Genomic DNA, 17,551 nt, shown 5'->3' on the forward strand with positions numbered 1-17,551 from the left:
GGTCAGTCTCCCTAATAGGGCAATGCTTTGGGCAACCCAAAGCATTGAAGTGATCTCATTAATCTTCATAACACCCCTAGATGTAAATAGGTAGTGGTAATAAGGACTACTGCCATTCTTCAGGGAAAACGGCAGTAATGCAAGAGGTTAAGAGATTAGATTCTTTGAATGTATTAGTTGTAGCTTGGGGGAATGATTCTATACTTCTATTTTTCTCCTGTCATTACCAAAGTGAAAAGCAAGAGTTTGCCAAAGTGGAACAGTTCAGTTTTGTGGCTATAGTAAATAAAAATAGGAGTTTTTCTTCCCTTGGTATGGATCTACTTTTTTGTTTTTTTGTTTTTTTTCAAATGCCATGGAATAAAATTTGACATTGCACATTCACGTGCAATAAACCAGATTCCTTTTAGGAGTCATAATATATGAGGAGTACATAAATCCAATGGGCTGAATAATTCAAATCACAAAGCTATTAAATTTGGCAGATGCAAAAATCACAATATTAAAGCCCATTCTCCGTTTCCCCACTAGACACCTGAGTGGGTTTTGTACGTCTTCACCAAAGTTTCTTTCTTACTGATTCTAGGATTGAATAACTCATTCCTGGGTCCCATCACTTCCCCTAGTGGCCTATTAGAAACAAATCACTAAGCACAACAATATATTCTCGGAGGGAGCAGTGGGGACCTTAGTAGATGAAGTTCATTTGTATCTTCATGTAAAGTAATAAAATGCACCCGGCATTAAAGAAAAGGTTGAGCCATCACGAGCATATTAACTAAATGACTCATTTCATCTGGAGACACTATAAAACTTAACTTTGACCTCCATAAATTATGAAAGACACAGGTGTTTTAAAATGACATTCTCTTAGAATAACTCAACTGGTCTCTGATGAATATGACTATAAAATCAAAGAAAAAATTACAAGTTCCTATTGAACATGTGAGTTAGAGGCTTGCTTATAACTGAGAAAAGAAGAATTAAGGAAGGTAGATTGGTATTTTGTACTAGAGCAAATGAAGGCAGAAGCCAAGTAAATGTATAAAGACGTTTTAACAGTGTTGACAGAAACATTTGTTGTCGTCTAATAAAAGTTTAGACCAAGGCCAATCATGAGACAATCTGGAGACAAAACATACACTGCCCATGAGCCAGCTGGGGGAGTCTGAGAGCTGACTAGTCTCTCCTGTCCCTGCACCAGCTTCCGGCCCACAATACTTTCCTCACTGCCAGTTTCCTTCCATCCTCACTGCTGTCAACATCTAACTGGCATAGAACTTTTCAAGTATAGTGACATCCTACATGATACCCACATTTTCAATTGCACTGGTAGACTTTTGAAGACAACAAATTACGTTTGAGATGGAGTCTCACTCTGTTGCCCAGGCTGGAGGGCAGTGGCAGGATCTCAGCTCACTGCAACCTCCATTGCAGGCATATAGCAATTCTTGTGCCTCAGCCTCCAGAGTAGCAGAGATTACAGGTGCGTGGCACCATGCCCAGCTATTTTTTTTTTTTTTTTGTATTTTTAGTAGAGATGGGGTTTCACTGTGTTGGCCAGGCTGGTCTCGAACTCCTGACCTCAGGTGATCCACCCGCCTGGGCCTCCCAAAGTGCTGGGATTACAGGCATGAGGGAGGACGAAGCAGGTAGATCACCTGAGGTCAGTAGTTCGAGACTAGCCTGGCCAACATGGCGAAAACCCACCCCTACTAAATATACAAAAAAATTAGCCAGGCATAGTGGTGCACAACTGTAATCGCATCTACTCAAGAGGCTGAGGCACGAGAATCCCTGAACATGCCAGGCAGAGGTTGCACTGAGCAGAGATCCTGCCACTGTGCTCCAGCCCGGGCTACAGAGCAAGACTCTCTCAATCAATCAATCAATCAATAAACTAAGGAAAAATAGTAACTATATCCTTTAAAACATAAAATGTTGTTGTAAAATTAGTTTGATTATCTAAATGTAAATATTTAACATCATGATCACATCAGTAACTTTAAAGAATATAATGATTTAATTTAATCATGTAACCAAACTCATATAATTCACTAATTCACCAACCTATCTATAATTGTGATTTCCAAGACTTTCCATTATGCTGGTCAACCATAAGCAAATTCTAGGAGCCTTTTAATTTTGTGGTCATAACCATCCTAAAAAATGTCTGCTTCATGTAGTTTTTTCATGGGTTTCTCAGAAGATAATTAAATGTCAAAATTACAAAGCCTTTCTAAACAGTATAACATTATATTTAAATAGTGAGATCACATTTAAATTACAGTTTTTAATTCTTTTGTGAATTTTTTTCTAAAATATTTTCAAGTATGGTGACAAATTTATAATATGGTCATGTGATTAGCTATCTCCTCAATCAGAATTTTCTCTACCCTCCTCAAAAACAGTAAATATGTATTCTTCAGGCTATACAAAGTTAAAGATAACTGTAATTTAATTTTTGTTGCTGTTAATGCTGTTACATGTGTCCGGTACCCATTCTCCCAGAACCATATTAACTTCTTTCATTCCCTATCCCAGAAAGACCATTTCAAGCTCCTTAAAAGTCTTGGTTATTATAAATAAATTTCAAAGAACACATTAAAACTGAGATCAAACCATTTTAATAGCATTCTTATATATTTAAATACCAAGATTAAAAGGTGCAAAAATACATGGATAGCCTCTTATTATTTAGCAAGTAGAATGAAATAACAAAGATACATTTTAATGGCATGCGATAACTAGAACAATGCTGCCAGCAAATCTCAGAGATATAAAATCAGAAAAATATTTTCCCACAAATATATTTAAAGTTATTAATCAATATTGTTAATAATTACACTAATAGTTTACATTTTATTATGCTTTAATTATTACTTGCAAATCTCTAAGTGCTGTGAGGATTACAGATGACAATTTATTGCCCTAAATTTAACTCTCGACTTTTGTCTCTGTGGGTCCACTGGGTATATGATTTGTTCTTTTCCATTTCTCAGTTAACAGAGATAATTTTTTATTTGAAAAAAATGCCAACTGAGTATTTCTATGGTTCCTTTAACTTGTGATTTCCTAGGACTATTCATGCTTTAAATTATTTCCACATACAATTAATTTTCTAGGTTATCTTCAGTATTCATACAAATCTGAGATTTTTTTTCTCATGTATCTTCTAATAATCAAAGAATTACAGCACATTCTCCCACATGCTGTATCCCAGTCACACTCCCAAAACTCACTGAATGGTTTGATCCTTGCCACCAGCCAACCCATTCTGTTGGCCATCAATTGCTGTCAAACCCAGTACTGAAACATGTCTCAAATCTGGCTTCTCATTTCCAATTCCATCATCACTGCCTAAGTTTAAGCACCCTGTACCCTCACCTGATCCACAACCCTCAATTGCCATGCCTCGCTCCAAATTCTGCAAGTTCTAGCACGTCCTGCACACAATATGAGGGACATATCTTCCTAATGCAAACATGATTATTTGAATACATAAATGTAGAAATCTCCTGGGCTTCTCAATGACTTTAGCAGAGGTTCTCAAATTTACCAAGCCAGCAGAGCAATGGGAGCTTGATTAAATCAAAGATTCTGGCCGGGCACAGTGACTCACACCTGTAATCCCAGCACTTTGAGAGGCCAAAGTGGGTGGATCACTTGAGGTCAGGAGTTTGAGACCAGCCTGGCCAACACAGTAAAGCCCTGTCAACACTAAAAATACAATTAGCCGGACATGGTGGTGGATACCTGCAATCCCAGCTACTCGGGAGGCTGAGGTAGGAGAACTGCTTGAACCCAGGAGGCAGAGGTTGCAGTGAGCCTAGAGAACCAAGTCTAAACTTCTTTATAATGTGACCCCAGCTAATGCTCAGGGCTTCACCTATAATTACTTCCCCCTCTCTTTCACCAACAGGTGCCATGGAGCCAAGCCCTTTTCAGCCTCATCAGAATCTCTGACTTTCCCCATGTGTTTCTCTGTCTTCCCTGCCAGATTCCTCATGCGTCACTCAGGCCCAGTTGGAGGAGCACCTTCTCAATGCAGCCTCTTCAGATCCATGTACCATCATATCCCTTTACTCTTGCTGTTTTCAGGACCCTTTACTCAGACTTCCCTTGGAGAATTGAATTGCTTATGTCCCTGTCTCACCCACTAGGCCAGGATCAACACACTTTTTGTTATGGGGCCAGAGAGCAGATATTTTGCTTTTGTGGACTATGTCCCAACTACTCTTCTCTGCAGTTTTAGATCAAAAGCAGCCACGGAAGATGTGTGAATGAGTGGGTGTGGCTGTGTGCCAATAAAAGCATATTTACGAAAACAGGAGGCAACTCTGGGGCCCCAGCTTGCCAACCCTTGTGCTGGACTAGAAAGTCCTCACCAGGTAGAGAAGATGCTTCATCTTTGTTTCTCTAATGCCTAAGATGCTTCCTGGCATAAAGTAGGTTCAATAAATATTTGATGAATACAGAATCTTGAAAGAATAACTACATGCACTAATACATTTGGATAAAGCCTGTGTGGACCTGGGTAGGAGAAAAGCTCTTATTACTTAGTCTGTAGCACATGCACATGCAAATAAGTTATTCAATTATTATCACAGCACTTTGTTAGTTTGTTCATGGGATCTGGGAAATAGGAAGCCTTTGTACATTTATTTATTTACAGCTGTCTCTTGGTATCCCCCGAGCATTGGCTCCAAGACCACCTCGAGTGCCAAAATCCATGGATGCTCGGGTCACTGATATAAAATGGATTGGTATTTACCTATAACCTACGCACATCTTCCCATATACTTTAAATCATCTCTAGATTACTTATAATATCTAGCATATTATACATGTAAATAGTTGTTATACCATATTGTTTTTATTGGTATGATTTTCATTGTTGTATTGTTTGTTTTTAATTTTTCCAAATATTTTAGGCTTGTGGTTGGTTAAATCTGCAGATGCAGAACCCAGGGAAAACCAACTGTATGTTCTTAGTTATTTATAACTAAATAGATAACTGTTGTACTAGGCCGATATTCTCCCAACTCAAACAGGGAAAAAAATACAGATTAGTTTATTTTGTTTTGTTTTTTGTTTTTTTCACAATAGCAGAAGGAACAGAATGGTTAGAAATCTTTCCCAGGCCTGTCAGCCGGCCACCAGTTTGTTAAAAGCACACACCCTGAGCCACCTAAATCCGCTAAGCTGGGAGGGGCATCTTAATTTTGAACAAATGCCCTAGCTAATACTTAAGAACACTAATGCTTGGCAAACATTGGACAAAAGGTAACAAAGCCAGCAGACAACAAGGAGACCTTTTAACATATATTGGATAACGAATCAAATAAGCCAATTAGAAGAAAGGGGAGAATAGGGAGAAGAAAGAGAGAAGCCCAGAGAATCTTAAAGGACATGCCTGTGCATAGGGGCAGCCCTGAGAAGGAAAGGGACAGAGAAGGGGAACCCTTTAAACCCTAAAGTGGAGGTTCATAATTTGATTGGAAGAGGATAAAAAAGACCGCAATGAAAAGCACCGCCCCTTTTCCATCACCAGCTGCTTGTCCTAAGTCATAATTAATGTAAACACAACGTGAAAATCAGCATGACCTCAGATCTCTTTCCACAATGGAACTCTACTCCTCTTTGCATTCGCTGCTAATCTCTGATTTCATACCACTCAGCATGTATATCCTTTAATTGTGTAAACTTGACTAAAATATATCCTTTGGAAAAGACGAATAAGTGTGGCTACTGGAAGCAGAATCGCTAATCTGATAAACATCTTCAGTTTTCCTGTTAATTATATATTGCCTCCAACAGAGTAATTCCAAGGTAAAATTTTCAAGTAAAAACAAGAATTATAATCACCAAAAAATAATGATATTGGCCAGTTGCTTAAAATAAATTTTATGTGAATTTAAAAGTAATCCCCCTTGTTTAGAACCAGAGATAAAGTCATTTTTTTAAAAAGAAACTCATTAAATAGAAATCTACCATATATTTTATGTGATCTTATAAGAATATATGCCATGCTAAAATAATTGGGAGGCCATTAGACTGAGAAGGCTTCCCTGTCTTGAGTTCCTATGTAAACAAACCAAAATTCAACTCAATGTAAATAGTAAAAGGAAACTTAAACTTAACCAATCAGAAACGAAACCCTAACTAAAGTCTAACTTGAGATTTAACCAATTAGAAACCACCAACTAACCTCTAACTAGGGAGTTGCCACCAATGAGAGGCGTTTTCTTTGTCTTGCTTCTGGGAAGCACATTATAAAAGTTTCCTCCCTTGCCACCCTCACCCACAAGTGGAGAGCTGCTGGCAGTCTGGTGATACTTGATTCCTGAATCTCTAAATGTTCAAATAAACTTGTTAAAATTTCAATGCACCTAAGTTTATCATTTAAGGGCTTTGAATACTTAAAGCAAATTCAGCCCAAGCATAAAAACAGCAAGTCAATCTTTCCTATTTTATCTTTAGTTCTATAAATCCAAACCATCAGCCAAACAAATGGTTCAAAATAATTAACTAAAATGATCAGAAATCCGTACTATTTGTTGTACATACACTTATACAGACATATCTTCTGATATCTAGAATTACTGTAATGGTAAGTCAAGGGGTTTAGTGCAAGGTATTCAGACAACTGTGGGCTGCTACTCACACTGGGTCAGGTGTGCAAGGTGTGCAGCTATGGGCTGCTACTCACATTGGATCAGGTGTGCAACGTGTGCAGTATGGACTGGTACTTACATCATGTCAGATGTGCAAGGCATGCAGCTATAGGTTGGTACTCACATTGGGCCAGGTGTGTGAGGCATGCAGCTATAGGCTGGTACTCACATTGGGACAGGTGCACAAGGCATGCAGCTATGGGCTGGTACATTGGGTCAGGCATGCAAGGCATGCATCCATGGGCTGGTACTCACATTGGGTTAGGTGTGCAACGTGTGCAGCTATGGGCTGGTACTCACAGTGGGTCAGGTGTGCAAGGTGTACAGTTATGGACTGGTACTCACATTGGCTCAGGTGTGCAAGGTGTACAGTTACAGACTGGTACTCACATCGGCTCAGGTGTGCAAGGTGTGTAGCTATGGGCTGGTACTCACATTAGCTCAGGTGTGCAAGGCGTACAGTTATGGGCTGGTACATCAGGCCAGGTGTGCAAGGAGACTCATGCATCCCTAGTGCCTTTTGTTCCCTTGGTAACTTAATGTTCTCCTTTCGTGATGTTATTTTGTATAGAATTAAAATCAAACATTTCCAAGGACATAAATCATTATATCTGCTATGAATTATGATCATTACCCGATCCAAGTATTGGGTGTGTGGCCTCAATCCCACCACCTTACCCATGGCAGATGTTTAGGCCATATGGACTCACAGGTATTTGTTTGAGAGCTTACAAGATGAACTTCCTCACTAAAATGCCATAGTTTGCAAGACTGTACCCTTTGATTTATATTTATATTACACTCAAGCTTTTTGGAGAAAAGTAAGAGAATCAGAATTGAGTAATTGGACAAAAATAACTTAAAGACCAAGAAACACATTTAAGAGCCTGAAGAAAATTCACATTTTAGAAACTGAGATAGATGTTAAAAAAATGCTTTCATTTAGAAAAATTGCATTTTGAATAAAAGTACCTACATAGCCAGAAAGAGTGACTCCACATCTTCCCCCATGGTTCAGTGGCAAAGACGCACGCTACAGATGCTTTGATAATAAACTCTTTTCAATTAGCACTGTAGGGCTTTATGCATTATAAAAATATGGCCGATTTGTAAATGCCCAACAGCAGTCAAACACTGCCTTATGTGTCAACCGAGTTAGTTGCCATTTGGAATAATACTTGGATTCAGCACAGAATACATATCAGAGTGATTCAGGATGGAATCACTTGCCACCCTTAGAATGAACCTGAAACACTAAAGACAAACTAATTCATTTGGGAAATAAAAATGTAATCACCCTCCCTTGCATCTGTTGCAACAACTCAATCTGCAGTGAAACTTACACTTGCATCAAGTGTGTGGAGTGTTATCACTGCCATTCCTTTTATAATCTTCTATACAAAAAACAGTCATAATATATTCTTTCATTTTGACTTTTTTTATACCGAGAAACTGATCTTAGTAGGATTTGTGACGAAGAACTATGCAATCACTCAACAAATATTATCCCAAGAGTAGGAAAAAATAGAAATCAAATAATGCAAGGAAATAACTGAAAAGCTTCACTGTGACTATCTCTGAAATTGTTTTTTTCTTTATGCTTTACAGTGTATTCTACATTTTCTAAATGAAGATGCCTAATTTTCATCATGGAAAACAAATATTATTAACTTTTAAAGAGACTGGGGTAAAACAAGATATGACTGTCGATGTATTTAAGGTAATATGAAAGTTCATGTGCATCTTGGAAATGAAAATGTATGACTTCTTCCAGAAATTCCCCAAATTCAGATCCAAGTACCTTCCGATGCTCCATAACCACAAATCACCTAAAGAGAGGCTTCTCTTTTGCAGCACAATGAACTTCCTTTATCAAAGAGTACAAAGAATCTTTAACTGAATGCAATTTCAGGAACATAAAATATCACTAGTATAAAGTGAAACCATCCAATAAATGGCTCCACAATGCCTAGTGTTATGAGAAAAAAAATCGAGTATCATTACATTTTTTCACAACTCATATTTTTAAACCATTACTGATTTCTGAAATATACACCTGTTATCTAAACTTACTCTTGCTAAGTCGAGTTTTGCCAAACAGGAATCTGAGGGCTGGGTTCTTTTTAAAGTTTTATATCTGACTCATACTCCCTCTCAAACTTTCTGAGCCTAATCCCATGAAATTTCCCAGGTGAAATTCCTATTCTCTTCCTCAGGTAGTGTCTGCCTGAAAGGCATATGCACACGTATGTAAAACCCATGAAGGCCCTCAGAGTTTCCCTAGGGCTGCGCGCTCACCAGCTTGCCTGTTAATGGGACAATAACTTCTTGTGGGTTATTTTAGCTCATGTTCACAACAGCTGAAAGGGGTAGAAATTGTTACATCATCTTTACAGATGAGAAAATTAGGCTCTGAAACTGGCTTAGAGTCACTTAGGTAAGGGCCAGCCTCTTTTCTTCTGTTATTTATTTATCAAATGTCTATAATGTATCACACACTGCTCTAGAATAGAAAACTACAGCCCATGCTCCTGGGGTCACCAAACGTTTGGAACATACTTATGATAAAAATATAAAAGGTTGTTATTTGGAATTCAAATTTAACTGGGCATCGTGGATTTTTATTTGCTAAGTCTGGCAATCCTATGTATTCATGCCCACCATGCCATACAGCATGCTAGGTTGACTCAGTGGCCCATCCAATCCTTCCCAGCAGACCACGTTGATATGCAACGGATGGAGACCTCCAGGAATGCTGGGATGAGGACTCCAGGGATATTGGGATGCAGATTCCAGGGGCCCCGGGATGGAAGCCACAAGACATATTGGGATGGAGACTCTAGGGACACTGGGATGGATACTCCAGAGACATTGGGATGGAGACGCCAGGGACATTGGGGTGGAGGCTCCAGGGAAACTGGAAGATGCTGGGATAGAGACTTCCAGGGATGCTGAGATGGAAACCATCAGAGAAACTGGACAGAGACCTCTAGGGATACTGAGAGAGAGATACCCCACTGACACTGGAATCAAGAACTCCAGGGACTCTGGTATGGAGACCTCCTGGGACAGGTACCCCTTGAAAACAATTCCCAGCTGCTATCTACAGCCAGAACAGGAGCAGAAGACATCTCTTCACAATACCCTAATTTGCTCTGTGGCTTCTCACATCTCTTAGGAAAATCTTGAGTCACTGATCAAAAGCCAACCACTTGCAGAATGATGTGCTGGTCTGTTCACACAGCACCCAGGACCTCCAGAGACAACAGAGAATCTCGTGAGTCGTAGTCATAGAAAAACCTTTTCCAAAGTTCTTTAGAGATGAATGAGGGATGCAAGACTCAAAACTCTAGTTGGGGTCACATTTGTACCTGCTCCCCCGGTAAGGGGTCTGTTCCCTTGGCTCAGAGTGAAAGTTCATTTTCCCTGAGGGTGAGCTTTGGTGTATACAGCCTGCCACTGGCTCACACCCTTGCCAAATGTAGGTATCTGGGATAAGCTCTTATAATCCCAATCCCCTTTTCCCTAAGTGTTCACCCAGATGCAGAGGGGAACACATACAAATTCAACTCTGGAAATAAATGTGTTGAATCAACAGGTATCTTTGAGCTTCTATGAGCAGGAAAAATCTGTGCTATATTCTGGAGAAATAAAGAAAAGACAGGCACTTCCCTTGCCTTCTGGTAAGTCGCCATCTGATAAGGGTGACTTGTCAAGAAATAATGCAATATCCTACAATAAGTGCAGTTAAAAGAAAAAAAAAAAAGTAGATGTCAGGTATGTTACTAGGGCCATACAGGACAGAGAATGTGGCCGCTCAGGACTGACGGTGGACCCTTCAGTCAGGTCCTTACTACAGTGGGAGTTTACCAAGCAGATAATTTGGAGTGGAGGTGGGTGGTAGTCAGTATTCCAGGAAATGAGGAAGAGGTCAGAAGGGAAAAAGCCCAGAAGTAAGAAAGCATATTCCATAACTGTAGGCAGAATAAGTAATTCGACATGCCTGGACCATGTGAGAATGAAAACAGGCAAGTCTGGAAGGGAGGTGGGAATGCAAGGCAGAAGTGCTGGCGTACCTCACCAGGGAGACAGCATTGATCCAATGGGAGCTACTAAAGGTGGGCATTTTTAAAAGATGATGTTGGCTGTGGTATGCAGAAGGAGGATAACATCTGGAGGCCAGGAGACTGATTTACCACCACTGCAAAACACAGGCCGAACTCCAAGTGATGAAATTTGATGGAAGTGAGCATCAGAAATCCCCCAGTATTGCTACTTGACTAAAGTAAGGAAGAGAACACCAAGTAGCCTTGTCCAATCCGAGGCGAAGGTAACTTGCTAGGTGCAATAAACTATGCCAACTTCTTCCCGCTCATGTAAAATTACAACCATTCATCACTTCAAGTGTTGAGTGGATGTACGAGGACACCTCAAGATCTGAGAGCAAAAGCAATGATCCTGGAAACTGTTCAATGTTTATCTAGAGTGCCCAAAGTATAAGCTAGATTTAGCTGCACTCGGGTTTATAGAGAGACTGCAAAACCTCTGTAGCTATGACAGGTATGCTTTATACTCTGGTACATTTGGATGAAAAATATAATGAACTCTCCACTGCCCAATGTGTTATCCTTAGATGCCAGAAGAACCCAGTTCTACAAATGGACCCTTTATTCAACTTTAATGTCAATTTTCCTAAAAGATGGTTATATAATCCCCAAATACGTAATTTGAATGCAAGGATTATGCAGGTTTTCTAAGGAAGTGGTAGTGAAAACAGGGGAAAGAACTATTTATTAATTATTCTTATATGAAATCAAATTTGTTTTGATTGTCTGCCGGCGGCCTCATCGTCAAACTGGGATGCAGATATTGAGTAGATACGGGAACACGCACACCCTTAAGAGACAAAGATAAAAATAACTTCATTGAATCTCAATTTACTGGTATATGGCCTAATCAAAGTGACAAAGAAAGATGGTGGTGGACCTTGGAGTACACATCAAGATCTCTGGATCTCTAGAATCCTATTGAAGAATATAGTGGGAAGTCAGGAACATGTTTTCAGGAGTCAAACTGCCTGGGTTTGGAACTCAGGTCCATCTTTTCTTAGGCATATGCCCCTGGAAAACTTATTTAACTACTTTCTTCCTCAGTTTCCTCATCTCTAAAACAGCAATGTTGATAGTACCTACCTCTTAGGTTTGAATGGAGGAACAAATGAGTTAACTCATATTAGAACAGTTACTGGCACAGGGTGAGGGCCCAGTCAATGCTTGCTCTAAAGGGCAGCCATCAACATCTTATTAGCAGCAGTATATTTTATGACACTCATACTGTATTTCATTCTTATAAGGAATAATATTATTCAGCACTCTTCAGTTTTGTCAGGGAAAGTCACATGTAACTGCACAGATGTAAAATGAAGTTCAAAAATATCTGCGGTGGCAAAATACAATATCTCTCACCTTGCTCCTACAACAAGTTCTTTCTGTCCTGGGTCAAATGTTAACTGCGAGAAATCCACAGCATTCTTCGCTCTGAACTCCCGTAACCAGGGGCCAATTTCTAAATAGAAAAAATAAATAAATAAAAAGATAAAAATGAATTATTTTTCCTCTGGGGACCACAGATAGTGCACATCAGGTAGCAGACGTTACCTTTCAGAGAGGATTCGGAGGTCCCTCTATGCCATCCTTCAGAGGCCGCTGGAGGTTTCCCTCAGGATGCCCCATAAGCCATACTAGGAACTTGTAAAGCACAGAGGGCAACCACCCAATAAAGAGCAAGCGAGGCATCAATGCTTGGTTGTGATTTACAAGCCAGATGTGCATTTTCCTTTTGGCTTTGGGCTGGGCAGAAAATAACACAGCATTCACATGATTCATCAGAGGAATACTGAATGCACACAAGACCATTTCCTGTGCAACTTGACTCAACAGAGCTGCAGATTTTTAAATATTACAAAAGCCTCCTTAGGAGCAAGGACCAAGCACACAAGCACCATTTGCCTTCTTTCACATTAGATGTTCCATTTCCCTGTCCTTTGGGTTTCTATTTTGGTCCCATGATTAGACTTGTTAAACACATTCAGACCTTTCTAGATGAGAAATCCACAGTTACTTCTAGGCCTCATTTGCATTTTTTTTTTTTTCTAAGGGAAATCAGGAAATAGCCACACTATAGAGACAGGTTTTTACAAGCACGGTTAACTCCTATTAGACAGCCTCCAGTCCAGAGTCCGATAATTATAAAATGACAGTATTTGAAGAGAGATAGGATGCCGCTTTAATGAGCCATTTTTGCAGCTTTCATTAGCTCATTTTTAACACTAAAAAATATTCAGTGAGTTGACCACCAATCATGGGATACCTTATCATTATCATTGACAATTAACCATGTCATCTGATTGTCTTTTTTTCTGGGATTTAGTATTTTGAATAACGCCACCCTGACTAACCAGGCACACAACAACTGTCAAATCAATGAAGATGCTGGTTTGAGGAAAAAGTGTGTAACACAGGAAAGAATCTCCTCCAACAAACACTGATGGTCAACATGTCAGTGTTATGTTTTTAACGGGGACATATGGAAATATGCTCCCCATTCCATATCATATCCTGCAGAAATAGCTTTGTTGACGTGAATGAGAGTGACTATTTTTTCAGGAATAGTTCTGTATAATAAACATGTCTTTTCTCTACTAACAGTTATTGGGGGGAAGTGATATCATGTAAAGTTTATCTTCTGCTTAAAGGAAACCAGGGGGGAGTCATATAGAGAAGGATTTGTAATGTGTATGATATCTTGAGGTTTTAAGGATTTTTATATAAATTTCTACATTTTATAGGCAAATCAATTAAAACAAAATACAAAGAGCAAGGTATGTACAATGCAATGGAACTATGAAAAGTTATTAATAAACCATCCTTCCAGGACTTTATAATTCAGTTAAAGAAATAGCACTAGTATCCTTAAATAGGGTGTCTATCAATGCAAGTGTTTATGGGGCTTGTGGGGTTACAGGAATTATTCTTATATGAAAAGAAGAGATGACTGAGAGCTGGGGTAAAACAAAAGGAAAGATTTGACCAGAGAGTGACAGGAAAGATGTCCTAGAGGGGCAAAGCAAGACAGCAACATGGGAGTCCATGGTGCTCCCTGTGGCCATAACTGGTATAACTCATCTTCACTCCATCAATGTCTCCATTCCTAGGCAAGAGAGAACCCAATGGCTCTTGCGTCTGTGTTGCTCCCTGCAGTGCATGCAGCATACAAAACAGCACCTTGAATGCGATAGGAAATAATAAATGTGTGAAATGAAGTAAGAACGAGTAAGTGAATTCAAGAGAGAAATAATAAAAAAGGAAACAAAATAGGAAAAAGAGAAAGGAGAAAAGAAAAAGCAATAGCAACTTACGAAACTACTAGGACAGGAAACTGAAAGGTTTATTTAAATACAAACTGTAGAAAAATTCACTCTCACTTTAAAAGGTTTGGACTTCATTTCATATGTGACAGCAATGCCTTGAAAAGTTTTCAGGAAAACACTTGACCCACTCGAGCAGATGCCTTTGGAATATCAATGAGCCCTTGACAGAAAGGATGGTCTGCAAAGAGTAGAGAATGGGCAGAAAAGTAGTATATTTTTAAAAAACCTAAAAACCATACAATTAGGTATGGGCTTACAATTTAGGTATTGGCTTTGAAAATGAATAAAAAAGATGTGGGATCACTGATTAGAGATGAAGTCAAGGGAAACAAGTTCAAGAGAACAAAACAGTTTCCAAATTAAATGAAAAAGAAAACGATGACTGAGAGGCAGGTATCAGGAGTTTGAGGTGGCTTTAGAGAAAGATACTAACTTCAGGTACACAATGGGAATGTTGCACATGAAAAATTTCCAATGGTAGGTTGGCCCACAGCCATTGTTAAACATTGCTAAGACCTAGAAATGTCCATAAAGATGTTCTAGTTCAGGAAGTTCATCATTCAGATGGGAAACACATGACCAGGGAGCACTGCCAGGACCAGGCTCCAGAGTGAACATCAGGGGCTCTGTTCACCACAACTCACAGCCCCCAGAGTTGGGCTCACATCCAATCTTCAAACCGCGTGAGGGAAGAACAGAGGGCCAAGGGCTGACATTCCTGCTAGGGGAGTGAAGAGATGAGCCTCTAAGAGGAAAGAAGACTGTGAAAGATAGAAGAAAATCAGGTTACTCATTTCCCATGCATTCATCTTTCTTTTTAGTTAGAAGACTGGGAAGAAAGTGGCCAGTGGGAACCAAGCTAAAGAGACATAGTGAGGTTTTGGTCCCTATACTGAACAACAGGAAGGCAGTTATGCAACTTCCTAAAATACCCTGAAGTAATAAAAGGAGTCATGTACAGAGGAAAAAATGAGTTAACAGCATATAGTTCTGTCAATATTGTTCAAGTTTCCTTATTTGAAATTCTAATGAACTTTCCCAATAAAACTGTGTATTTTTATGGTTAACATAGATCAAAGTTGAGTAATCTGCATATTCTCTTCTTTTTGACTTTCCTGCAGAAGGTCGGCCATCTTAACTTTGCATATTACGTTGGCTTCTATCTCACTGATACCCTGAGAACCTTGTGAGAAAGTCTCTACACCAACTTACCTCTTGAGCTAAAAAGAAGCCTGCACCAATAACTATCCTCCCAACTTTCCCAACAGATCAGAGAAAAGGCACTCGATCCTCTTTTCAAAGATCAGTTGCTCTTATCTCTTCTTTCCTCTTTAATCGCTTCTCTAAATTACCTAGGCTTTCCTCTGAAATCTCCAATGTTACCTAGGCCCTTTCCCTCTGCCTATATGTACATCCTGTCCTATTTTTAAAAACATTATATATTTTTATTATACTCCCGTGTTATCATAGCTTCAAAAACCCAAATAAAATGCATAATAAACTTCCAAGTACAATATAGCAATATATCAAAAAAAAACCACACACATACAGACACACACACACACACATACACACACACACACACACATACACACACACTATATTTCCTATGGAATAGGGTTTATCCCAGAAACACAAGGATGGCTCAGCAATCTTAATAACAGAAAATCTATTACTACAATTCATCATCCCAATAACAGATTTCAATAGTAGCAGGAAAACATTGTCAGTACAGCTTTCTAAGGAATCAGAAAATGAACAGTTTTGGAAACAGAAGAGCTAAAAGAGTTCAGGGCAATTGGTCACAAGCTACATGCCAGAGGAAGGTCGGGGAGAGTGAGGGAGCAGGAGGGGGTCCACAGCAAGTGGTGAATTGAGGGGATAGAATTTTCAGTAACATTAAGATGCTCATTGCCCCCAAATAGTGAGTTTACCTTTTTCCTCCTATCCCTATTTTCTGATATTGCTGAAATAACCATAGGATGAAATGAAGCTTAAATATGGCAGTCAATATGACTATATATATATACACACACACACATATATATGGAAGCTAAGTTATAACACAAAATTTATAAATACCAACTGAATACTTGATAGATAATTTATGTTTGACATTAACTATCCTAGATAATCCAATTTTTACACAAACCTTCCCATGATTGTTGAAACATGGTCTCCAGCAATGATTTTTTTATTGCAAAATTACATGCATTCATTCATATTTGCCTTCTCTTACAGCTACATAAGCTCCCATGTGATTGGTGTGTCAATATTTTATCAAAAGTATAATTCCATTTTTTAAATAACACAGCCTTACAACTTCAAGAAACGATTTCTTTTACGAACAAGTCAGTATTCATAAATTTGGTGCAAAATATTTGACAAATATAAACTAGAGATAAGCTAAATAGATTCAAGTTAATGTCCCTTCCAAAAAAAGAAAGAAAAAAAAATCAAAGAAAAAAGAAATGCAAAGAAAAAGAAAGGGAAAAAGGGGTAAAAGCTACTATTTTGAAAAAGCAGACACTAAAGATAGCCAAGGTATCTTTTTTTTTTTGTAAGCCAAAAAACAACAACAAACAAACAATAAAGAAAAGCTCTTGTGGAAGACATGACAGTCATTCCAAAATCTGATTGAGAGCCACTCCACATGCTAACGCCTGCAGCACCAACTGTCCAGAAACCAATCCGATTTGTTAGCAAACACTAACCAAGGAAACTTCCCAGGTACACTAAGGGCTGGCTCCGTATACCTGTTTCATTCCTCACACCTTCAAACTTCAGTTAATTAAGGGGCTGAGAAAGCAGGATTTCAAAAGCTATATGGGTGATTTGAAACCCACATTGGAAACTAAGATGCAAGTCAAACTAGGTGGGGCCAGGACACGGTGGGTACAGACTGTTGAAAAGCATAGAGAGCAACATACATAACACACAAAGGTACAGTATGTAGAAACTGCATATCACAGCCTGCTTCTATTTATCATGTAGTTATGTAACTGATTTAATCTGCATCTCTGCATCATGAAAATAATAATGCTAACAATATGATTATCAGTAAAACAGCTCAAAAATAGCTAACATTTAAATAGTAGGTTCTACCTTATGTACTTTATAAGTATTAATTCCTGTATTTCTCACACCTGCCTTATCATAGGTGAAGAAACTGAAGCACAGTAAGGGTGAGTGTTGTCAAGATCAATAGCTGGTAAGATACAAACCCAACCAGCCTAGTTTTTGTGCTTCTAGTCAGTATGCTGTATTATTAAACTTCAGCAAATATAAATTTTAGTTTCCTATACAGCACATTTGGAAAATTACAGGGAGAAAGAAAACTTGACAGCCTCTCCACTTGGAAAGTTACTCTATTCCCATTCATAGACTATTAAGCAGAATCACTACTCACTCAGTTTTCAACTATGGACTAGAGAAAAATGAAATA

At 38.8% G+C, this 17,551-nt stretch overlaps 1 protein-coding gene across 2 annotated transcripts in view; it reads right to left on the reverse strand.

Moving 5' to 3' along the window:
* SEMA5A (semaphorin 5A) overlaps nucleotides 1–17,551 on the reverse strand; it is a 519,394-nt gene that overhangs the window by 293,944 nt on the left and 207,899 nt on the right. For both annotated transcript variants that reach the window (XM_033178781.1, XM_033178782.1), the window contains exon 4: nucleotides 12,143–12,242. In XM_033178781.1, coding sequence (XP_033034672.1) covers nucleotides 12,143–12,242 — 100 coding nt within the window. The remainder of the gene's footprint in view (nucleotides 1–12,142; nucleotides 12,243–17,551) is intronic.

This window comes from Trachypithecus francoisi, unplaced genomic scaffold, assembly GCF_009764315.1.
Source record: "Trachypithecus francoisi isolate TF-2019V2 unplaced genomic scaffold, Tfra_2.0 Lachesis_group2, whole genome shotgun sequence".
In the NCBI taxonomy this organism is placed as follows: domain Eukaryota; kingdom Metazoa; phylum Chordata; class Mammalia; order Primates; family Cercopithecidae; genus Trachypithecus; species Trachypithecus francoisi.